Raw genomic sequence first — 24,202 nt, forward strand, 5'->3', positions numbered from 1 at the left:
CTTTCTTTCTTTCTTTCTCTTTCTTTCTTTCTTTCTTTCTTTCTTTCTTTCTTTCTTTCTCTCTTCCTCTCTTTCTCTCTCTCTCTCTCTTTCTTTCTTTCTTTCTTTCTTTCTCTCTCTCTCTTTCTCTCTCTCTTTCTTTCTTTCCTTCTTTCTTCCTTCTTTTTTTCTTTTTTTTGTTTTTGAGACAGAGTCTCACTCTATTGCCCAGACTGGAGTGCAGTGGCATGATCTCAGTTCACTGCAACTTCCGCTTGCCGTGGGTTTCACCATGTTGGCCAGGCTGGTCTTAAACTCCTGACCTCAGGTGATCTGCCTGCCTCAGCCTCTCAAAGTGCTGGGATTACAGGCATGGGCCACCGCGCCTAGCTAATTTTTGTATTTTTAGTAGAGACAGGGTTTCACTATGTTGGTCAGTCAAATTGCTCTTTTTCTTTTCTCCCAAATTTTCATTGTGTGGATGGTGTCTCCTTCCTGCATCACGTGGCAACTCAAAAAGAAAACGGAAACAAAAACAAAAAAACACCTGATTTCCTCATGCCCCATCTTTATATTCTGTCTTTCAGATGCAATGCAGACTTAACACAAGTGACTGGCAATGCTGGTCAGCATCTACATGATTGAAATGTCCTTTAACCTTCAGTTAATTTGGCAATTTTCTGATCTTCCCACAATCCCCCACCTCACCCCACCTGCCACACCACACTAACTTGTTTCTATAGCTGGCCCCTTGAGGGCAGGCAGAGCCTGTGTCTCCCATGCCTCCCGCATCATGCTTTATATACACATATTCTTCAGACGCGTTTAATGAGTCAAAAATATTTACATGAGCAAACCTAATTCCTGTCTCATTAAATTGGCTAACTGATGTTTTCCTGGTCTTCAGAGAAGTCCCTATCAGCCCAGATGGTTCCAAGGGGGTTGACCAGAAAAGCAGTTAAGCTGTCAGTGTCGTGCAGACTCTGAGTCAATCTAATAAGTTTAGGGCTGAATTCGTGAATTCTGGAAAAATAGTTGGCTTCCTGGGGTCAGACTACCGCATTCTCAGTTCTTCCTCTGTGAATACCTTGTTCATTCCTGCCCAACCATCTTGAGTTAGCCGCCATCTTTCTTTGCTGCCTTGTAAGAGGGAACATGGACTCTTGCTCCTGAGTTCCCCAAACCTGGTTGGGGAAGATCACTGAGGACCAGAGCTGGCTCCATTTAATGATGAGTTTGTTGTTTAGAACAATGGACACCCTGGAGACTGCCTTGTCTGTGGGTATAATAAGTAGACCGTAGACCTGGACAACTGACCTCAGCAGGCATTGTCTTTCCCAGAAATGAAAGGGGTTTTGATTCCTTCCTTCCAGGAGAAATGGCATAGTTCCCAGAACATTGTAAACACCTGATAAAATTCACTGACTGATTCTCTAAGGACTGATGACTTTCAGGCTAAAAATGATTGGCGGGTTTGCACTCACTTGGTCCTGCCTTTCTCTCAGACATGGTCACTGAGCCTTTCACCAGTGCTTCCCCAACTCACTGACAAAGACTCAGACCCCGCAACATCTCTTTGTCACCCACAGGACCTAACAGTGCTTTGCATCTGGGAGATGCTAGCAGTGAATCTTTCCATTGTGCCTACTAAGTAAGTGCCAGGCATAATTCTCAGATCATAATTCTCTTCACACATACTAACACACTTAGTCCTCACAGCTCTTAAAATAGGAAGGAGGGCCAGGCGGGGTGGCTCAAACCTATAATCCCAGCACTTTGGGAGGCTGAGGCGGGCGGATCACCTGAGGTCAGGAGTTCAAGACCAGCCTGGCCAACATGGCGAAATCCCATTTCTACTAAAAATACAAAAATTAGCTGGACGTGGTGGCAGGCACCTGTAATCCTAGCTACTCAGGAAGTCTGAGGCAGGAGAATCATGTGAACCTGGTAGGTAGAGGTTGTGGTGAGCCAAGGTCGTGCCACTGCACTCCAGCCTGGGCGACAGAGTGAGATTCTGTCTCAGAAAAAAAAAAATAGGAGGATTGTTTTTACAGGTAACAAAACTGAGGTGTAGAGAGATTAAGCGGCTTGCTCAAGGTCAAAGTGAGGAACCAGGATGTATATGCAGATTGTCTGACTCCAGAGTCCATGCTCTCAATCATGAGCTATATTATTTCCCATATAAAGCTAAAAAGGAGGCCGGGTGTGGTGGCTCACACCTGTAATCCCAGCACTTTGGGAGACCGAGGCGAGCAGATCACCTGAGATCAGGAGTTCGAGACCAGCCTGACCACCTGACCAGCATGGTGAAACCTCATCTCTACTAAAAATACAAAAATTAGCCGGGCGTGGTGGCAGGATACTCGGGAGGCTGAGGCACGAGAATTGCTTGAACCCGGGAGGCGGGGGTTGCAGTGAGCCAAGATCGTGCCACTGCACTCCAGCCTGGGCGACAGACTGAGACTTTGTCTCAAAAATAAAATAAAATAAAATAGAAAGCTAAAAAGAGTCTATTTGACAGGGTCTGTGTGCATGTGTGTGTGTATACAAACATGCATATTCATATGCTTACATATACATATGAGTATATACAAATATAACCTTTTCCACTGCCAACCATAGATGCTGGGGGTACAGAGAACAGTTTTTGCATAGAAAAATGTAGCATGTGTGAGGGGGGAAAGATGAAAAGAGATTATTTCATTATACCAAATGAAAATCCAACTGGGTGTGTATTGCGGCAAAGACAGATGAAATGAGGCGCCTTGGTTCTGTTTCTTGAGGTGGAGGGCAGATACCGGGGCATGCTCACTTTCCAAACATTTATGAAGCTGTACACTTGTGATTTGTATACTTTTCTCTCCGTGTGTTATACTTCGATAAAATTGATATTTAAAACATTTATAAGGAAGCCAAGTGCCTTGTGAGCTCAGAGGATGTAGCAAAGAATGATTTTTTGACTTAAGCCTCAGTGACCAGTCGCCTTCTGTCCTGCCCTGGTGTTTGATTGACCACTGGCTTTGTTCTGTAGGGGCCAAGTGTACCATCTGATGATGCCAGTTGCCCTCACATGGCTCCAAAAATTCCTTCCTCCCTCCCTCCCTCCCTCCCTCCCTCCCTCCCTCCCTCCCTTCCTTCCTTCCTTCCTTCCTTCCTTCCTTCCTTCCTTCCTTCCTCTCTCTCTCTCTCTCTCTCTCTCTCTCTTTTTTTGGAGTTTTCCTTTTGTTGCCCAGGCTGGAGTGCAGTGGCATGATCTTGACTCACTGCAACCTCCACCTCCCGGGTTCAACTGATTCTCCTGTCTCAGCCTCCCGAGTAGCTGGAATTACAGGCGTCTGCCACCATGCCTGGCTAATTTTTTGTATTTTTAGTAGAGATGGGGTTTCACCATGTTGGCCAGGCTGGTCTCGAACTCCTGACCTCGGGTGATCCACCTGCCTGGGCCTCCCAAAGTGCTGGGATTACAGGTGTGAGCCACCGCACCCAGCCAAAAATGTATTTCTTTACCCATGTAACAAACCTGCGCATGTATCCCGCTCTGAACCTGAAATAAAAGTTGATGAAGAAAATAAATAAATAAAAACAAAAACCGGTCCAAATAGTTTTTAAAAATTCATTTCTTCCTTGGCATCCTCAGCCACAGTGTTCACAGGTGTTTTTCACAAGAGAGAATTCACGGAAGTCTCTCTCCAGTGTATTTCCGTCCCTGTAAGATGAGACTTTGACTTGAGAATGTGACAGTCACACAGGACCTGCCTACATGAATACAGAGGGACGAAAAACCGTCTGAAAGTACATGCACACTGCAAAGGGCAGAGGCTTGTGGGTATAAACTCTCCTGCTGTAGGTGAGCAAATGGCCCAGGGAACCCCAGCAGACATTCTCTGGGTTGGGTTTATTCCAGCAAGAATCCATTGTATTCATATATGCTTAGCGCAATGAAACACAAAATTCCACAGAACCAACGTTTGTCAGGCAGGTGCTCACGTTGAGCCCCAAACACAAAGGTAGCTGGATTTTTTTTTTTTTCATTTATTTTAGGACAGTGTAAGTTCTACAGTTCAGCATAAACAGAATTTTATTGGATTTAATTTTCCCAGAAATGATATGTTTACAAAACATATGAATATCATTTTTAAAATGGATCTGAGCAAGGACATATTGAAGGTTGTTAGAGTTTGTAGTCCGTTTCTTTTCTTTTCTTTCTGAGACATGGTCTCACTCTATTGCCCAGGCTGGAGTGCGGTAGCGCGATCTCTGCTCACTGCAACGTCCACCTCCCAGGTTCAAATGATTCTCCTGCCTCAGGCTCTTGAGTAGCTGGGATTACAGACATGTGCCACCATACTCAGCTATTTCTGTTTTTTGTTTGTTTGTTTGTTTTTAAGTAGAGACAGGGTTTCACCATGTTGGCCAGGCTGGTCTCGAACTCCTGACCTCAAGTGATCTGCCCACCTTGGTCTCACAAAATGCTGGGATTACAGGCATGAGCCACTATGCCCACCCCCCCTTTTCTTTTCCCAAAAAACCAAATTATGTGTGGAACAACCTGTGGCCTGCATAACATGGTAGCTAGACATGGGATGAATTGACACAATATTGCAGCTGACCGGATTAGGAATCCTGCAGCCCACCACTGCCTCCAGCAAGACCTGCATGTTTGGTTATTTTTAGAAGCAAAAGTGGCTGGCGATTTAATTTAAGCAGAACAATTCAAACATGTGTTCCACTTAAACTAAGATAAGATGTCATTCCATTTGACTGTGTGTTCATTTCTATCGTTCGACTGTCCTTCCAAACTGATTTTACGATAAGTAGAAACACAAAATTTCCAAGAAAAAATATTTTAAAAAATAACAGGAAACATATTTTGAAATTTCTGTCTTCTTGATTCAAATGAAAAAGAAAGTATGAATAGTCACACATACTTTATTGTGTGTGTCAACCAGGAGGAAACATTTTTCTGGATTTTTCTGTCAACAAACCTATGCAGGCAACACATTTTGCCTCCCTTGTAGTTTAAAAGACTTGCTTTCCCCTTTCTTCAACTCCTCTTCCCCTTAGTACTGGCACCCTCCCTCTTTCTTTGGTATCCTTATCAAATTCACTGTCATTAATAAGCTCTCTTTTATACTAGAGTGTCAATGGTTGATATCTTCGGTAAGCAATATCGCACTTCAAGGTACTGGCATTTTAACAGGAATCAAAGGCTGAAGCCAAAGGTGTTTAGTAAAAGGTGAGATGTGGAGGGGTGGGGATGGAAGCTTTCCCTGGACAACAGTCTCCTGAAGTCCAACCCAGAGGCAGGGTGTACATTGTGAGTGTCAGCGCCTGGCTTGTTTGCCTGTGCAGATGTGGCAGCCATGGACACTGGCTAGCATATGGACACCTTGCCTGGGGCGCCTGATGGGAGGTGCCCAGAAACATTCCTGAAGGCTTGTCCAGCAGGGCGAGGAGCAGCTCCTGTTTTCCAAATGCTCTCTGAAGCTTCGGGTTCCGGGAAGCTGTGTTGAGAGTGCTGACTGCCGTTCTGTGCCCGCTGCTTCTCGGTGAATTCCAGGCGGGCTGCCGTGAACCTGCTCATGGCCGTGACCGACACAGCCAGGCAGAGGGCGAAAGAACCCCAGGCGAGGCTGTCAACAGAAGGCACTGTTAGGAAAGGGCTGAGGGCTGTGATTCCGGGACTTCCTGCTGGGGGTCAATCTGGAGAAAAAAACAGCTCCTCATTCTACTCAATTTGGACCTGCATTTTGGATCACGAATCCCAGAGTCTAGTCAAAGTATTGTTTAGCCCAAGGGTTAAGAGAATGGATTCTGGAGTCACTGTGCTGGCTCTGCACCGTGGCCCCACCTCGTATTAACTGTGTGACCTTGAGCCGGTTGCTTTACCTCTTTGAATCAGTTTCCTCATCTGCAAAACTGGAATAATACCAATGCTGCCGCCAGGGTGGCTGTGAGGAATTCAATGAGTGAATGCGTGGGACGTATTAATACTTAGTATGGCATCTGCTGCATAGAAGTTTACAAATTGTTGCTGTTGGTTCTAACCCAGGAGAGCGGCATTGGTGTCTTTTTTTTTTTTTTTTTGACAGAGTCTCTGTCACTGGAGTGCAATGGCATGATCTTGGCTCATTGTAACCTCCGCCTCCCGGTTCAAGCAATTCTCTTGCCTCAGCCTCCCAAGTAGCTGGGACTACAGGCGTGTGCTACCACATCTGGCTAATTTTTGGATTTTTAGTAGAGACGGGGTTTCACCATGTTGGCCAGGATGGTCTTGAACTCCCGACCTCAGGTGATCTGCCCGCCTTGGCCTCCCACAGTGCTGGGATGACAGACATGAGCCACCGCGCTCAACCAGCATCGTTATTCTTATATCCCCATCCAGACTGTAAGCCCGTTGCATACTGAGATGATGGGCTACACTTTTCATCCTTCATAGAACCCAGCACTGTGTTGGGAACGTGGTAATTAGCATCTACTTTATACCAAAGGGTGTTCAAATGTTTGCATTATTATGAGATAAAGAGAAGGGCTGTGTGGTGGACAAAGAACCTAGAGAAGTAAAGCAAAATGTAGGGCTAACCAGAGACACTTCCCCATGGATAACAGTAAGATTAACAATAATAAATAGTCTTGTATGTATGCCAGATGCCGTGATGGGTACCGGGTTATCTAACTGAACACCTCAGAGCGACCCCCTGATGGGGGCACTGTAATAAGCTCCATTTTACAGATGAGGAAACTGAGACACAGAGAAGTTAAGCAACTTGTCCACGACCACCAGTTAGAAAGTGGGACATCCTGGATGCGGCTGCAAACGCTGTGAGTCCGGGTACTGCTGGCCAACTTGCGAGACGTTGCTGCCTCCTGATGCCGTGGGCTCGGTTAACCAGGGACACACGTCAGGGTTCTGGGGTGGGCCTGTCCTTGCTTCATCTTTTCTTTAAGTAGGTGATTATTTTGGTTTAAATGAGGGCAGAAACTCATTGCATCTCTCCACACCCCCACTGAAATGAGAGTAAAGGGATATGTACTAGTGTGAACAGACAAGGACAAGGAGAATTGGAGAGAAGACACAAGAGGATGGAAACGGCTGGGAGAGGGATGACTAATTCATAGAGTGAGGGATGCAACACAGAAAGTGTCTGCAATGAGGGCCACCCACAAGACAAGAAGGATACCTGTTATATCAGCACCGCTGTATCCTTGAGAGGTGCAGAACCTTGAGGCACAAATACGGCACAAAAAATCCGGCCTTTTCCCCAGTCTCCTCCTTACCACAGACACTCTCCCCCACCTCCCTTTCCCCCAGGAGAGCAAAGTTTTATTCTCTGGAGAAGGTGAATGGAAGGAAAGCCTCCAGATTCAGAGACAGGAGGTCCAAAGGAAGGCAAGGAAGGGGGCTGATCTGCAAATGGGATTGTATGGAAATCTGCACAGGAGTGGGAAGCTGTCCAGCCCTTTCCTATGCCTAACCTCAGAAATGATCAGCCAGGCATACGCGTTCACTCCACTTCCTGCAGATATTGGATGATTCCCTTCTGAAGACACTGACAGGTTGCGGATGGAACCTCTACAAACTGATATATGTGTGTGTTTTTGTGGAGTGGAATTCCAAGATTAAATAGATGGTGCCATACCCAATCACATGCCAAAACAACAACAACAAAAGAGCCTACCAGTAGATAAATGCCAACCCTGCTCCAGAGCTTCCAATTATCCTTGACAATCAAGGATGCCCACGTCGTTGGGGGAAAGGTCCAACAACAAAGTGGGGAGGAGAAAGAATTCTCAAGGAGAGAGATAACACAAGGAACAAAAGAAAACAGCAACAAAAAACAAACCCTTTGGTTAATATCCTCAGAGGAACATGAGAAGAGAAGATGCTGTATCAATAAAACAAGATCAGGATATTATGAAAAAGGAACAGCTAGAAAACAAGGAAGAGCTTGGAAAATTAAAATTAGTACAAAATAAGAATTCAATAGAAAGGCTGGAAGACAAGTAGGGAAAATTTTTCAGAAAATATAATAAAAAGAGAAACAAAATATAAAGAAAGTAATAAGGTCCTTGAATAATAAACCCAAAAGACCTAATATCTAACTAACAAGAGTTTCCTAAAAGGAGAACAAAAAACTGAGGAAAGGAAACAATCAAAGCAATAATACAAATACAAAAATCACCATAATTCCAGGACACGAATATTCAGATTAAAGGCTCCCCGCCCCAACCCCAAGCACATAGGTGAAGGATGAATGTGGAGAAAAGAGAATCCTCACCAAAGGATATCATCATGACATTTCAGAACATTGGTCATAAAGAGAAGAAAACAACAGGCCACCTACAAAGGCACATGAATCAGAATGGTGCTGGACTCTTGACAGAAACTATGAATGCTAGAAGAAAATGGAGTACGGCCATCAAAATTCTATGGGAAAATGATTTCCAACAGAGAATTCTGCACTGTGCCAAACGATCAATCAAATATGGAGTATTGAATTTCCAGGCATGCAAGGAGTAAAATAATTTATCTCTCATTGGATCCTTTCTTAGGAAGCTACTGAAGGATGTACTCCCAGAAAAGGTAGATGTAAACTAAATAAGATAAGGCAATGGGACCTAAGAAACAGCATTCAAAGATAAGGGAGTGGTGCAGGGAAGTCTCATAACAGCTCTAGACAGTAACCAGCCTGGAATAGGGCTGGAAGTCTGAGGGCTTTGGGGGTTGGAAGTGAAACTGTGAAGCTAATCTGATTAGGTCCACCAAACCTAACCTGCCCTGCTTGCTTTTAGTCGCTTGCTTTTTTTCCTCCCCATGTAACTAAAAGCCACACCACTAAATTCTATAGCTTAACCTTCACTGGCTTCCTTACAGATAACATTTATGATGTATATGTCACCATGGTAATGGTTGCTTGTTTTTCAGGAACTTGGGGTAGCTCCTATCCAGTTCAAACTGGTTGAGACCACCGATCCTTCAGCTGATCCTGTACAAGTGCCTGAGAGGTGGCCTTTTGATGTCAGAAGGCCAAAAACTCTACCCTCGGAACATGCTAATGCTACCATTTCCTGAACATGCGTCTTGTGAAAAGCCATGAACCCTGGCTATGCTTGCACAGATCACCAATAACTTTATTTTTCCCCACTGCCAATCACCTTTCCTCTTTGCCTTAGACCACCCCGCTTCTTTAACCCATAAATATCCCTAAGCCTTATCTTCAGGGAGGCGGATTTTAGAGCTGTTCTCCCACCTTCTTATCAGACTGCCCTGTGAATAAATGTTTTATCTGCCCTGTGAATAAATCTTTTGTAAGATCCATCGTCACAGTAACTGGTTTACTAAGCGCAAACAGAATGAACTTGGTGGGTATCAGAAGGGTGGCACAGGGAGAGAATGGAATCGATCGATTTTTATTCTTAGTGCTATTTGATTTTTAACAACCATTTACGTACTTCTTTTGCTAAATATTAAGTAATTGAAAGTAATAGAAAGCAAAAACAAAACAAAATGATATTGGAAACAAACAGACCATTCTTCGGGCTCCTTTAGTGTTTGGAATTTGCTTCTATCCATAGCAAAAGGAGTGCAGTACAAATTGGCCAGAGTTGAGAATCCACCTACGATTCATCTGAGTTCTGCTGCAACTACACTCTCAACTGTGTAAGGTGCCAGTGATAGCCCCTCAGAACCAACAGCCCTAATTCAAAGGGGGGCAGCTAAGTGACAAACAGGTGGAGGGACAGGTGCCCAGAGAAACAGTTGTAAAAATTAACATCTTCAGACTGGGAAGATGAAGACTAAGAAAAGTTCAGACTCTAACAACTCATGAAGCATATGGCTCACAGTAACACACATGCGTTCACTGAATCCGAGAATAGTAGGATGAGGGAGTGAGCCCTGAACGTGTTATGCGTTTTACAAAGAGGAAAGTAACATAAGAGGTTGTTATATAAGATGAAAATGTAAGTTATGTACATCTATTTTTAAGATACGATATGCTTCAGAGGTCCACATCAAAGAGAACACCTGTGGCCTTGCATAATGTGGTCGAGTCCATTAGAGACAGAATTCCCATGTCATGACCTTGTCTTTGTGTTAGAAACAGGGGCTGGATCTCCCCCCGTTGAAGTATTTATTAGGAGTTATAGATCAAGACACTTCCTCCCACACCATGTTTAAGAACTGAACATCAACAATGTCTCCATTTCTCAGGGACTTTACTAGGTGCAAAGAGTTTTATAAACATAATCTCTTTAAATCCCTATACAAATGTTTGAGGCAGGTATCCTCACTTTATAGATGCGGGAATTAGCTACAGATGGGTCACAGAATTCACCCAAAGTCACATACTGGCAGATGCCAGCACTATGACCAAGGTTGGTCATCCTATAAAACTTATGTTTGGCCGGGTGCGGTGGCTCACGCCTGTAATCCCAGCACTTTGGGAGGCTGAGGCAGGCAGATCACAAGGTCAGGAGATCGAGACCATCCTGGCTAACACGGTGAAACCCTATCTCTACTAAAAAATACAAAAAAAAAAAAAAAATAGCAGGGCATGGTGGCGGGCGCCTGTAGTCCTAGCTACTCGGGAGGCTGAGTCAGGAGAATGGCGTGAACCTGGGAGGCGGAGCTTGCAGTGAGTCAAGACTGTGCCACTGCACTCCAGCCTGAGTGACAGAGCAAGACTCCGTCTCAAAACAAACAAACAACCAACCAAAAAAACCAAAAAAACCTTACGTTCATCTTTATGTGCATCTCTCCTGACCCTCCAGGACTTAAGCACCATGACCAAGCAACTTACCAATATGACCAGCCATAGTCCCAGGTCTGAGGCTTCCAATCTTCTGGTCCAAGGTTCACAGTGATTTGAAAAATGGTTGTGTACATCATGTGGGCCACCATGCCTAGGAGCCCTGCACAAGGAAAGCTCCGTGAGCCACAGTTAAGAACACACGTGATGGAAGAACTCTATGCTGCGTGTTTTGGCTGTAAGGAGCTCTCTAGCATTCATAAAGTCCTTTTGATGTATCTGCATATATTCATCCTTAAACATTCCGCTGGACATCTCTTTCCCACAATTGAAACTGAAGAGACATCCAGAAACACACAATCGAGGAGGACCTGTCAGAACCTGGGCAGGAGTCTCTATGGCCTGGTTCCTTCCTAAGAAGATCAGAAATTGGATTTTATCATCCCATTCGCTGAGGATAAGACTTGAGGGAGGTGGGCACGGTGGCATGCACCTGTAATCCCAGGTACTCGGGAGGCTGAGGAGGGACGATTGCTTAAGCTTAGGGGTTTGAAACCTCCGTGGGGGGACCTCATCCCAAAATAAATAAATAAGTAAAATAAAATAATGAAAAGGGACATTTAAAAAAAGGACTTAGGAAAGATGCATTACACTTATCAAGCACAACAACGATGTACAAATTGGCCTGCTACATGATTAACTTAACATGAGTAACTTTTCGTATCCAGTTTGAGGACTAAAGGAAGTCATTCATTCAGGGTTCTTTCTCCCTGGAAAGGCCCTCTTAGGAGACCCAACTAAGTGGCTTTAAAAGTTGCTTGGAGAACACAGAAGTAGAACTAAAAAAAAAGGAGTTATTTATTTTAATGGAATATTTATACCAAATGTGGATACTTTTTTTTTTTTAACTACCATCTATTGAGTACTTTTTCTATACTAGGTGCACTCTTACTTAGTCATTGCCAAAGTGTTTTGAGATACATTATAGTGTTCTGTCTTAGAGAAGTTAAGTAACTTGCCTGAGGTCATACAACCATTAAGGAGATGTCTGCACCTGGGCAGGATCCCTCCACAGACTCATGCCTACGCACTGTTTTCAGTGAAGTGATGTCAGCTGTCAGAGCCAGGGCACCCTCTTCCCTGGTTGTGATAAAGATACACAGATAAATTTCACTTTCCATCTGTGCCTAGCCCCTTTTCATCTGTCACCCTAGGAATATTGTCTCCATCCAATGGAATTCATTGGTGACTGATCCAGTGGACCACCTGCCCTGCTCAAATGGCCATTGATGGGAAAGAGCCAGCCTGTTCTATGGCAATGAGCATGTCCAGCCTGGCGCTCTGCTTTCCCTCTGGGGCAGCCTGTTCCAAGGATGCCGTTGGAAAGTACCTGCCAGTACCATGAAGATGGCTACCAAGGCATCCACCCTGAGCCAGTCGAACCCAGGGCTGTGACAACTCATTCTGGAGCCCAGGAGGATGGCGCTTGTCAGTATCAGAACAATATCCAGGACCTCGCCCCCGATGGACAGCCACAAAACACCTGCCAAAGAAAAGGGATGTTGGAAACGCTGGGCATTTCTAATTCAGAAGTACTAAAATGTTCAGTCCTTTGATTTAGCTCATTTCTAAACAAAACATGAAAAACAGACAGGCTGGAGTGAAAATCACAGATGCCTCTCTGCTGAATCTTAGAAAGCTGGCAATGGAAAGGCACTCCTCAGGGCTGAAAGAGACAGTTGTAGGGATTGCCCATAGGTGAGTGGAGGGGGGTGGAGTGGGGGACACTAAGCAAAACCCTGCTGTGAGGGCATGAGTGGTGCTGCGGGTCTGCATGCCCTGGCTCAAAAACTACCATTGTGTCTGGAGTTGGTTCCTGCCTGTGGGTTCACGGTCTCACTGACTTAAAGAATGAAGACATGGACTTTCGCAGTGAGTGTTACAGCTCTTAAAGGTGGCACAGACCCAAAGAGTGAGAGGTAGCAAGGTTTATTGTGAAGAGTGAAAACACAAACCTTCCAGAGAGTGGAAGCGGACCCGAGAAGGTAGCCGCTGCCTGCTGGGGTGGCCAGCTTTTTTATTCCCTTATTGGCCCCGCCCATGTTCCATTTCTGTCCTATCAGAGTGCCCTTTTTTCAATCCTCCCCGCGATTGGCTACTTTTAGAATTCTGCTGATTGGTGCATTTTACAGAGCACTGATTGGTGCGTTTTACAGAACGCTGATTGGTGTGTTTTACAAACCTCTTGTACGACAGAAAAGTTCCCCAAGTCCCCACTAGACCCAGCAAGTCCAGCTAGCCTCACCTCTCACCATGATGTTTTGATTTTACCAGGAGATATCATCTTTGCCTTTTGCAAGAAAAAGATGTATAAACATCGGGGCGGAGGGTCTGTGAGTTGGAGAGCCCTGCCTGCAGGTACCAAAACCTCATTTGTTTCTGTGGAAGTCACTTATTTACCTTCTGGAGAGGATCCCACCTGTGGCTTCAAGGAACTCTATTGGCAGTGGAGGGCAGTGGAGAAAGGGGACAGAAAGGGAAACTCATCTTTGCGAAAGGACTCCGCTAAGGCAAGTTAGGTAATGAAGACACAGCAATGAATAGACGTGATCCATACCTTCACAAAACCTCTACTCCAGCTGGGAGAACAGACACTAAGAAAGTAATTACAAAGATACTGAGTGTTAGGGAGCTTTAGAGAGAAGAAAAACTGCTCTAGGCAGTGGTGTGCTGAAGCACATCTCACAGCTCTGCGTTCATCTTGCAACTGAGAGCTGTGTTCATCTTGCAATTGACATTGGCTGTGGTGGGAATATTTACACCATGGAACATGGCCAGTGCTGCCAATCAGGGCTTCCACTTACGCTACAAAGTAGCGTGTTAAACATTTGCCAGCACACCACTGGTTATAGGGCACAGGAAGAGAGCCTGTGGTTCTACCTTTTGGACTTGACTTCATGGAAAAATCATCAATGACTCCCTCATCATTTCCCCTATGCCCAATAAAACTATAAAAATAGTCTAAGCTATGAGGAGTGCTGGTGGGCAGAGTGTGAGTAAGGTATTTACCTTGTTCTTCAGCTGGCACTACGCTCTGGAAACTCCTACACTTTTCATCTGAAAGATAAAAATGCATCCAGAAGTGGGTTACCCTTCACAACCAGGGGGCAAATGGTGTATTTCCAGCCCTTCAACTGGATGAGGAATGGGGAGTGTGCAGCCTGCTTTACTTCACGTCAGGGACGTGAGCTGCCCCTCTGTGTGGGAGCATGATATAATCCGCCCTATTGGACTCTGGCTTGGCCACGTAACACTCTTTGACCAATGAACTGGGAGCAAAAACGAGATGGATCTGAGCAGCTTTAAGAGCCAATGTATTTCCCCCTGGTTCTTGTTCCCTTGCTCTGTGATCCCAGAGGCCCATGTCAAGAGGGAGTCTCCATCAGTCTGGGTGCCTGAATAGCTACAATGGGGACAGACCCCTTGCCAACCTGAAAAGTCTATACAGAATGAGCTAAAAATAAATGTGTTGGTTTGAAGCACTGGAATTTGGGGGGGTTGTTTGTTATTGCAGCCTAACCTACCCTCTCTGGACTAATACTGCAAGTCTTAGACCAGGGGTTCTCAGCTTTGGAAATAGCATTCATCATGATATGAATCTGAAATAATTGGCTTCTCGTTGAAGGGAGATGATCAAAGTTTGCAATTTATTTTTAAATGAGTGAGAGCAGATTCAGAGCCATGTCTGTTACTAAGACTCTTAGCATGCGAGTCACGCATTTGCTTTCATTTCTTCATGCTTTCTTGACTATGAAAGAAAGGGAGGAATTGTTGTGCATGTACCAGGCATTGGGTAGAACCCACCACCAGACTCATTTATATTTTCCAGAAGGACAAATATTATTTGTATGTGAGTGTCATCTGTCAGGTTGCACACATCAGGTGAAAAATCTTGAGTCACAGCCTTAGGTATGCAGTTCCCTTTAAAATTCGAAGTCCATGGATATCCACTTGGTGTGAAGATGTCACCAAATTCTGGTTTTGGGGGGTGACAGATGGAGGATTGAGACCATGGCAAGTCACCCTCTGGGGTCCTGTTCCAGCTGAGTGTCCTGCACTCTCTCTACTAACACGTCGGCCCAAAATAGAATCATGGACTGTTGAGTGGGAGCAGCCTGGGAAATCCTCTGGTTCATCCCCACACAGTTTAGAGCAGTGCATTCAAGGGCCTCTGAGGGAAAGTGACTAACTCAAGACAGCGCAGGTAGAGGCAGTTTCCTTGTTAGATCTCAGGGCTGCAGAGCCCGGGCCCAGTGCTGTCCCGCTACATCACTGACTTAATGCAATCAAGGAAAGGTGCCGGGGGTGCAAAGTTGCCTGAGACAAGGGAGCCGCCCCCAGTCTGACCCTGGTGGGAGCTAAAGCAGAGCACGGCGTGAAAGCTATGAGGCATTTCCCATGGACTCGTCAAAGCAATGGCATTCTTATCACCAGAATAGATCCAGTAGTCCCCACTTTAGCCTTGCTTTGAAGATTACATGAAACCATACTTAGGAAAGCTTCTACCACAGTTCACATGCATTTAAATCTTATTAGAATAAAATGAGTTCTATTAGAGTATTTTTGCGGTGGTTAGCATGAACCATTTATTTATTTCCAGACTCTAAGCAACCCCAAGGGCAAGCTACCATTGCTGGAAGATTCCAGAAACAGAGGAAGTTTAGGGAGCATCTGTAGACTTCAATAATTTTTTTTTCTTTCATAGGAGAGAAACTCCCAAGTAATTTAATTTTCCTGTTCAACAACTCTCTATAGCCCCCTATTTCCCCTAGCATCAAGTCTAAATTCCTCCTGTTAGCTTTTATGTCCTCTCTCCATCAACCTGACTTCCCAACACAGAGCCCATCTTTTTGCCTCCCCAGCACCACCCAGCATTCACCTTCCACCTCCTCAGGGTCCGGTAGTGTCTTAGTCCTGTAACAAATTACCATAGACGGGGTTGTTTATCAACAACAGGAACAGCTTTTCAGATCTGGAGCCTGGAAGTCTGAGATGCCTGCATGGTTGGGTTCTGGTGAGGGCCCTCTTCCAGGTTGCAGAGAGCTTCTTTTATTTTTTTTTTATTTTTTGAGACAGGGCCTTGCTCTGTCACCCAGGCTGGAATGCAATGGATCATGGCTCACTGCAGCCAAAATCTCCTGGGCTTGAATGATCCTTCCATCTCAGCCTCCCAAGTAGCTAAGACTAGAGGTGCACGCCACCATACCTGGCTAATTTTTTTTTTTTTTTTTTTTGTAGAGATGGAGCCTCACTATGTTGAGCCAAGGCTGGTCTCAAACTCCTGGGTTCAAGCAATTTGCCCACCTCAGCCTCCCAAAGTGTTAGGATAACAGGCAAGGGCCACCATGCCTGGTCAGCAGGCAGCTTCTTGTAGTAACCTCGCATGGCGGAAAGAGATCTGGCTAGCTCTCTAGCCTCTTCTTATAAGGGCACTAACTCCATCCGTGAGGGCTCCACCCTCATGACCTAATCACCACCCAAAGGCCCCCACCTCCTAATACCATTACACTGGGGTTAGGGTTTCAGCATATGAACCTGGGGAGGGGACACAAATATCCAGTCATAGCACATGGGAAGGATGATATGTGTGCAAGCATACCCTTCCGGCAGTGCATGTCTAATCCTTATAAACCTTAACATTTGCTGTGCCCATCCTCGTGAAACTCCAAGTACCTATGGGCCTCATTCCTTCACACTCCCACACCGCCCCTCCGCTGAGCTATAGGGAGAAGAGAAACCCAGGTTGGGGTGATGATGGAACCATTTCCTGGAGCTTCTCCACTGGGACGCTTTCTGACTCAAATGTGCAGCCAAGGATTCGTGTGTCACATGATTGTCCATCCCAGGGGCCCCGAGGGAGAATATTTACACAGCCTGGGGTTGACGGCAACAGGATCAGGGACCTGTCAGTCCATGGGCAGCCACAGTGGCGTCCGCAACATTAGAATTAAGTCACTTCGGATTAACGTGATTGGACATTTCTCCTGGTTGATTCTCTGATGTCAGCAGCAGTACCATGGTCACCAAGGAAATAATTCATCTGAGCCTCCCCAGTTATACCAAGGAGGTCCCCAAAGCACTGGCAGCACCTCAGTCCTCACACCCCGTTCTCTCTCGGAGAACCTGGGGGCTGATGCAGAGCCTTCTTTCGCGTCGCCTCATCCAGTCCTAACCATACCCTGGCGAGTCAGGTCAGCAGGTTGGCAGCAGAAGGATACCACAGGCAATGTGTGGCATTTACATCCACAAGGCCTGGCATCTCTGCATGGTCCTGCCACGGCCAGTCATCATCGCAAGTTTCCTGGCCTCTCTGAGCCTCACTTTCCTCATCTGCAAAATGGGTCTAATAAAAGGACTCTGATGAGAAATTTGTGAAAGTATTTTGTGAACTGCATTCCACAGTTATTATTTATTTATTTATTTATTTATTGACGGAGTCCCACTCTGTTGCCAGGGCTGGAGTGCAGTGGCACGATATCACTGCAACCTCTGCCTCCCGGGTTCAAGCGATTCTCCTGCCTCAGCCTCCAGAGTAGCTGGGATTACAGGCACCCGCCACTATGCCCAGCTACTTTTTTGTGTTTTTTAGTAGAGACAGAGTTTCACCATGTTGACCAGGCTGATCTCAAACTCCTGACCTCGTGATCCGCCCGCCTTGGCTTCCCAAAGTGCTGGGATTACAAGTGTGAGCCACCGCGCCTGGCCTTTCCACTGTTTTGAGTGTTGGGTTATTAATAAAGGCAAGTACAATGATCTCGATTTTATGGACCTGGAGGAGACCAGGCTCACACGAGTTGGTAGAGTCAAGAATAAAAAAACCGGAGTTTCTCACCTAAGACCTCAGAGGCCTTTACTGAATCGCTTCTTGTCTTTCTACCTAATGCACCGAGGAGTGAAGGTCTAACTTGTCCTTTAAAGAGAACTGCCTTTCCCACCAGGAATAGAGATGAGGCCAGCACAGAGCAAGGGCTGGGCAAAGAGAAGGTGGAGGCCAGCCAAGGAGATTAAGAGAATTCAGAATAGCTTAGACGGGTGAGTTTAGCTTGGGCCCAGAGTCAGAGCCTAGTGACCCCTTTGATGAATACGAATCCTCAGAAATGGTGTTCCTTTTGAATAAAGCCACCAGGATTAAAAGAAAAAATCTGTATAAATCCCATGAAGCCGGGGAGGGAGGCGGGTGTTACATAGCTCGAGTGCTTCAGCAGCCAAGCAGGACAGCAAGCCAGCCGAGGAAGTGGTGTCCAATCCCTCCGTGCCTGACTCTGACATCCTCTGTCAGTGTGTTCTCCTCCGACCCCCACTCCGCCCCTGTCCTTTCTGAGATGCCTGGGTCCCTCTGCCCTGAACTTTTTGAGTTTAGCAGAACAGCATAGAATCTAAAATCCACGCATTTTGTGGATGCACAGACTCGCCTAAGGAAAAGAACATTTCATGTAAGTACCGCCTGGGCCAGGAATGTTTGCCGCAAATTTTCATTTCAGAGTGTGGGATCAAAGGTGTGGGTTCCCTTTAAAGACATTCTAGGCACTGGGGAGAAAGGATAGAGTTCTTGGGGGTGGCTTGGGCAGAGGAGGTCTTAAAATGGCACTTCAGGTGGCTGGACGCAGTGGCTCACGTCTGTAATCCCAGCACTTTGGGAGGCCGAGGTGGGTGGATCACGAGGTCAGGAGAATGACACCATCCTGGCCAACATGGTGAGACCCCGTCTCTACTAAAAATACAAAAAAAAAAAAAAAAATAGCTGGATGTGGTGGCGGGCGCCTGTAATCCCAGCTACTCAGGAGGCTGAGGCAGGAGAATTGCTTGAAACTGGGAGGAGGAGGTTGCAGTGAGCAGAGATCGCGCTGCCACTGCACTCCAGCCTGGGCGACAGAGTGAGACTCCGTAACAAACAAACAAACAGACAAACAAACAAAAACAAAAAAAAAAGCACTCCAGGTAAGGGCTTCCTGGAGGGTCAACTTTTAGGGACACAGAGCCCATTCAGAAGGAAAACACACAGGGAGACCCCATGGGGCAGCAGAGCTGGGGCAGTCAGACGCCCAGAAACCGCTTTCCTGGACTTGTTTAGGGCCGAGGCACATCCTCCCAGGATTGGAGCTCTGCTCTCCTCACCCCTCCTGACCCTCTCTCCAAAGGACTGTTTGGGCTCCAGCCCGTTTCCCTCCAGTTTGAGCCCTTTTCTTTCTTATGCCCCAAATCTCCTAAGTACTGCGACAAATCAGACTAAATGGCAGATGCCTTTGTGCTGTAGTCACCAGTTGGGAGCCCCAGCCACACTGTGCAGCACACATAATTTTTTTGGCTCATGCCATTTTTTAAAGATATTTTAAAATTCAGAAATTGGTCAAAGAAATCCAAACATCTTGCCTCCCTTGAAGAATCAGAGCATCTGATAACACCGTAGCGGGCTTACAAGTGCACACGAGCATGAAGCTGATGGGAGCGCCAGGCTGCTGCGTTAGCTGAGGTACGGAGGTTCAAGGTCACCGGCATTCCCGTAGCCCAGCTCCATGCACTTTTGCTAGGAACTCCTATAAACATTTGAGTTTGTAACTCCTTGATGTGTAGCTTTTGTTTTGTCCTCTAACATGTTTGGTATTACTTTATTCATTATGGACTAAAAATAATTAATTATTAATTCATTCCAAACTTTTTTGCTTTAGAAAAATAAGTAGGAGTGGCGGAGATGATCGGGGGAAGATGTCCTTCTTTCTTCCTTCTTAATAAAGTGATGACAATATTTAGAGACCCAGGTGTACCTGGATGACCTTTGTATATCAAGAAATATGTAAAATGTGAGCAGAGGTGTTTTGTGTGTTTGTGTGTGTTTGTTTTCCTTCCGCTTTTAAGTTCTGGGGCACATAGGCAGGATGTGCAGGTTTGTTACATAGGTAAACGTGTGCCTTGGTGATTGAGTAGAGATTTTTTTTTTTTAATTGGTGGGCACAACATTATTCATCAATAATTATAAGAGTTGTTGCCCTTCAGTTAAGGTGGGTGCATTGTGGGGTAACAGGCAAAGTCAAGGCTAAGTGTTATGCAATTTGAGTTCCAAGCCCAGCTCCTTCAGCTCCTACCTGTGCACTCTTCCGTGGGTCATGGGTCACTCACATCTCTAGAACTCAGTCTTCTCATCTGTAAAATGGCTCTATTGTTCCAGGTCAGCCTTTCCCAAAGTGCGTTCCACCGAACAATCGTCTTGTAGAATATTAATCCTTATTAAACATAAAAAACCTCTTCTATGCACCATAAATTTGGGGAAACACTGGAATATGTAACGTTAAACAAGTTTCTGTGTCGGGGGACTTCTCAGAGATTTTGATGTGCTAATGTGTGTCGTGAATTTTCAAGAAGAAAATGTAATGTAATGTGGAATCTTTTCCAATTTGTTGGACTTCCAGACGCTTTTTGTTTACTTTCACAAGGAGCATCTCAAAAGGCATCTCTGTGGAGTAATCTTTGAGGACATCCGCTGAGATACTTATAAAGAGCTCTTTCTGTCCTGATGCAAGAGTATAGTCACATGTAAGTCAGAAAGAAGTTGCTGTGGTTTGAATGTCCCCTCCCAAACTCATGTTGAAATTTCACCCCTGGTGTAGCAGTATTGAGAGGTGGGAGCCTTAAGAGCTGCTTGGGTCATGAGGGCTGTGCTCACGCGAATGGATTAATCCATTCATGAATTAATGGGTTCTCATGAGAAGTGGGACTAGTGGCTTTGTAAGAAGAGGAGGAGAGGGCCGAGCGAGAATGTTAGCACACTCAGCACCCTCGCCATGGGCTGCCCTGCACCTCCCTGGGTCTCTGCGAAGAGTCCTCCCCAGCAAGAAGGCTCTCTCACCAGATGTGCTCCCTTGACCGTGGATTTCCCAGCCTCCGGAATTCTAAGTAATACATTTCTTTTCTTTATAAATTACCTAGTTTCTGGTATTCTGTTCTAAGCAACAGAGAACGGATGAAGACAGAAGTCAAGAAATGCATCCTTTGGCCGGGCGCGGTGGCTCAAGCCTGTAATCCCAGCACTTTGGGAGGCCGAGACGGGCGGATCATGAGGTCAGGAGATCGAGACCATCCTGGCTAGCACGGTGAAACCCCGTCTCTACTAAAAAATACAAAAAACTAGCTGGGCGAGGTGGCGGGCGCCTGTAGTCCCAGCTACTCGGGAGGCTGAGGCAGGAGAATGGCATAAACCTGGGAGGCGGAGCTTGCAGTGAGCTGAGATTCGGCCACTGCACTCCAGCCTGGGCGACAGAGCGAGACTCCGTCTCAAAAAAAAAAAAAAAAAAAAAGAAATGCATCCTTTATTTCCGCTTACTGTTGTCCATGAATCACGGAGAATGCTAACCCTCTTTAGATTCAGTGTGTGCTCCTGACAATATAGGAAAAACCCTTCAGTGGTGTGTGTGATCCAGGAAAATGTGCACGTGCGTGTGTGTCTCTGTGTGTGTGTGTGTCTCTGTGTGTGTACGTGTGTGTCTGTGTGTGCGTGTGTGTGCATGTCTGTGTGTGTGTGTCTGTGTGTGTGTGCGTGTGTGTATGTGTGTGTGTGCATGTGTCTGTGTGTGTGTGTGTGTGTGAAGTAAACACGCTGGGTTTGCAGAAGTGCCAAGCAGACTTCCTCTAGAGGAAGGAAACTGAAACAGCCTCACACATCTCTTATTCCTGCTTTCAGCTCGTTTTAGGCTGAGAAGATGCCACCACTACCACCACCACTGCCACCACCACCACCACTGCCACCACCACCACCACCATCACACACACGCTGAGTTACACACACCAAGCTCTTGTTGCCCAAGCTGGAGTACAATGGTGCAGTCTCGGCTCACTGCAACCTCTGCCTCCCGGGCTCAGGCGATTCTCCTACCTCAGCCTCCCTAGTAGCTGGGATTACAGGCACGCATCACTACACCCAGCTATTTTTTGTATTTTTAGCAGAGATGGAGTTTCACCATGTTGACTGGTCTCCAGCTCCTGACCTCAGGTGATCCGCCCGCCTCAGCTTTCCAAAGTGCTGGGATTATAGGCGTGAGCCACCACGCCTAGCCTGTATTACTCTTTTTCTTTAAAAAAAAAGTTTTGGCCGGGCACAGTGACTCATGCCTGTAATCTCAGCTACTGGGGAAGTTGAGGCAGGATAATCGCTTAAAACCCGGGAGGTGGAGGTTGCAGTGAGCTGAGATTGTGCCGTTGCAATCCAGCCTGGGCAACAAGAGGGAAATTCTGTCTCAAAATAAATAAAATAAAATAAAATAAAGAATACAGACCTCTAGACTCCACCCCGGTTCTCTTAAATTAGAACCTCCAGGACTGGGCACCTGGATATTTCTTTTACAATCTCCTTGGGTGATACATTTGATAACTGGTGTGACGCCTCTATAGAGCTGTGGAAACAGAAGTACTATAGGCAGTCTTCATACGAGAGCTTGGAATGGAGGTGGAATTTCCCAAGTGATTTGCCTATAAGTATGGTGAATACAGTTTCCACACCAAAATTCTGGAACTGTCTTGGAAATCCTCCAGGACGCAAGGTCCTGAGACTTTTGCATCTGTCCATGAAGGTAGAGAAGAGACTCATAGGAAGATAGCACTCCCTGAGAAGAGAGGAACTGGGAAGGTCCCTAAATAGCCTTAGCTCCAGGCGCTATGGCAGTGTCTGTACCACAGTTAAAGCACAAGACACAGGCACTGATTTGGATACATGGGAGGGTCAGTCAGGCTGGGGACTGCCCCACAGTGGCCACCGCGGGGAGAGAGGGTGGTGGGGAGGAACATACAGCATCTCAGAGTGTTCTTTTTTTTTTTTTTTTAATTTGAGACAGGGTCTCGCTCTATCATTCAGGCTGGAGTGCGGTCACACGATCGTGACTCACTGCAGCCTCAATCTCCTAGGCTCAAGAGATTCTTCCAGAATAGCTGGGACCACAGGCACACCCCACCATACCCAGCTAATTTTTTTTTAAAAAAAAACTTTTGTAAAGAGAGGTCTCACTATGTTGCCTACGTTGCCAGGCTGTTCTCTAACTCCTGGTCTCAAGCAATTCTCCTGTCTCAGCTTCCCAAAGTGCTAGGATTACAGGAATGAGCCACCATGCTGGGCCTCAGGGGGTTCATTCTTGTTGCCTTTTACTTAGGCCTCAGGAATAAAAAACAAATGCTATGAGAGTGGAAAAAAAAAAAGGCAATTAGAAACTCCAGGAAAAGTACAAAGCTGCACAAGAAATTTACTGTAATAAGCTGAGGTCAGGAGAGAAATGGGGATGGGAGGAGGATTCCTCCTGTTTCTGCCTTGGAGGTTTTGCTTCCCAAGCAGAAAGTGGGGAATATTCTGTCCCTGAGCATGGGTTTACAGCCAGGCTGCCTAATATAGAAGAGTCAAATTCCTCCCTCCTGAATTCTTGGAGAGGTAGAAACGCTCTTCTTTTTTTAAAGATTTACTCCAAGATCATTCCAAGTGCAGGAGAAATAACAGGGATGCACCTTTGAGTTGGGTCAGGGCCACCTTTCATTCCCAAATAATTTTAAATACCAGGGATTGGGTGACAAGAGCAAATAAGAAAAGCTAATTTTAATAAACACTTGGAATGTGCCAGGCCCTATTGCAAGCACCGTATGTGAATCTGGTCATTTAATCTTTGCAATCACTCTTGGAGGTAAGTACTGCTATTATTCCCATTTTATAGATGAGAAAACCAAGGCTCAGAGAGGTGAAGGGACTTACTCAAGGATACCTAGACAGTCAGTGGAGATGCAGGATTTAAACCCAGACAGCCTGGCTTCAGAGCCCCTGCACCATCCCACACCTGTCACCCCCAGAATCTGCAGGATTCAAACCCAGACAGCCTGGCTCCAGAGCCCCGGCCCCATCCTGCACCTGTCACCCCCAGAATCTACAGGCTTCGCTCACCTTCACCATTGAGGCTCTCCTCGCAGGACTGCCAGAGCCCCACATGGAACCCACGCTGAATGAACTTGTCATCGCCCAGCTCCCAAATGTACAGGACAGCCTGGCTGTCGTTGTCCATCCTGCCATTGCTGCTGTTGTCCGGTTTGAAGTGAATGCAGTGCTGCCCTCCCGGCTGGTCCTGGCACAGCGGCTTCACCACCCGCCGGATCCCCTCACACCAGTGGCTGCTGACCACGGCCGTGAGGGAGAAGGCGAAGGCGAGGCAGATGGGGAGGAGGAGCAGTGCCTGCTGCTGCCTGGTCCTGTCCATGGCTGAGTGAGGTGTGTGGGGCAGGATGAGCTGTGAGGCCCTCTCCTCCCGCCTCGTCACAGTACCTACCCCTCAGCTCGGCCATCTGGCATCCTCACACAGCCTCCTCTCACGTCCCCCTGGGGAGTTGCATGTGCTGCCACACCACATCCAGAGGCACGGAGCCGGGGCACGTTCCTGTCAAGGGTGCTGGCCCTG

The 24,202-nt window shown here is 46.3% G+C and overlaps 2 protein-coding genes across 2 annotated transcripts in view; one reads left to right on the forward strand and one right to left on the reverse strand.

The window, feature by feature from the left end:
• Positions 1-4,893: 4,893 nt before the first annotated feature.
• Positions 4,894-24,012, reverse strand: GSG1L2 (GSG1 like 2). Its single transcript, XM_005583172.5, has 5 exons — positions 23,695-24,012; positions 13,800-13,847; positions 12,121-12,273; positions 10,782-10,893; positions 4,894-5,612 (listed from the first exon to the last, which is right to left on the reverse strand). The coding sequence occupies exons 1-5, from the start codon at positions 24,002-24,004 to the stop codon at positions 5,354-5,356; spliced, it is 882 nt and encodes a 293-aa protein (XP_005583229.3). The 5' UTR covers positions 24,005-24,012; the 3' UTR covers positions 4,894-5,353.
• GLP2R (glucagon like peptide 2 receptor) overlaps positions 17,994-24,202 on the forward strand; it is a 77,097-nt gene continuing 70,888 nt past the window's right edge. Inside the window, exon 1 of the mRNA XM_074018585.1 lies at positions 17,994-18,223. The gene's annotated coding sequence lies outside the window, so the exon portion shown is untranslated. The remainder of the gene's footprint in view (positions 18,224-24,202) is intronic.

Source organism: Macaca fascicularis, chromosome 16 (assembly GCF_037993035.2).
Source record: "Macaca fascicularis isolate 582-1 chromosome 16, T2T-MFA8v1.1".
Taxonomy (NCBI): domain Eukaryota; kingdom Metazoa; phylum Chordata; class Mammalia; order Primates; family Cercopithecidae; genus Macaca; species Macaca fascicularis.

Excerpts from the sequence above, each read along its gene's own strand:
- GSG1L2 (XM_005583172.5), bottom strand. The coding sequence starts at position 24,004 with ATGGACAGGACCAGGCAGCAGCAGGCACTGCTCCTCCTCCCCATCTGC. Across the intron at positions 10,894-12,120 it reads CATCTTCATGGTACTGGCAG|GGCTCCTAGGCATGGTGGCC; the intron begins GTACTTTCCAAC and ends TTCCTTGTGCAG. Across the intron at positions 5,613-10,781 it reads GACTATGGCTGGTCATATTG|CCTCGCCTGGGGTTCTTTCG; the intron begins GTAAGTTGCTTG and ends TTCTGTTGACAG.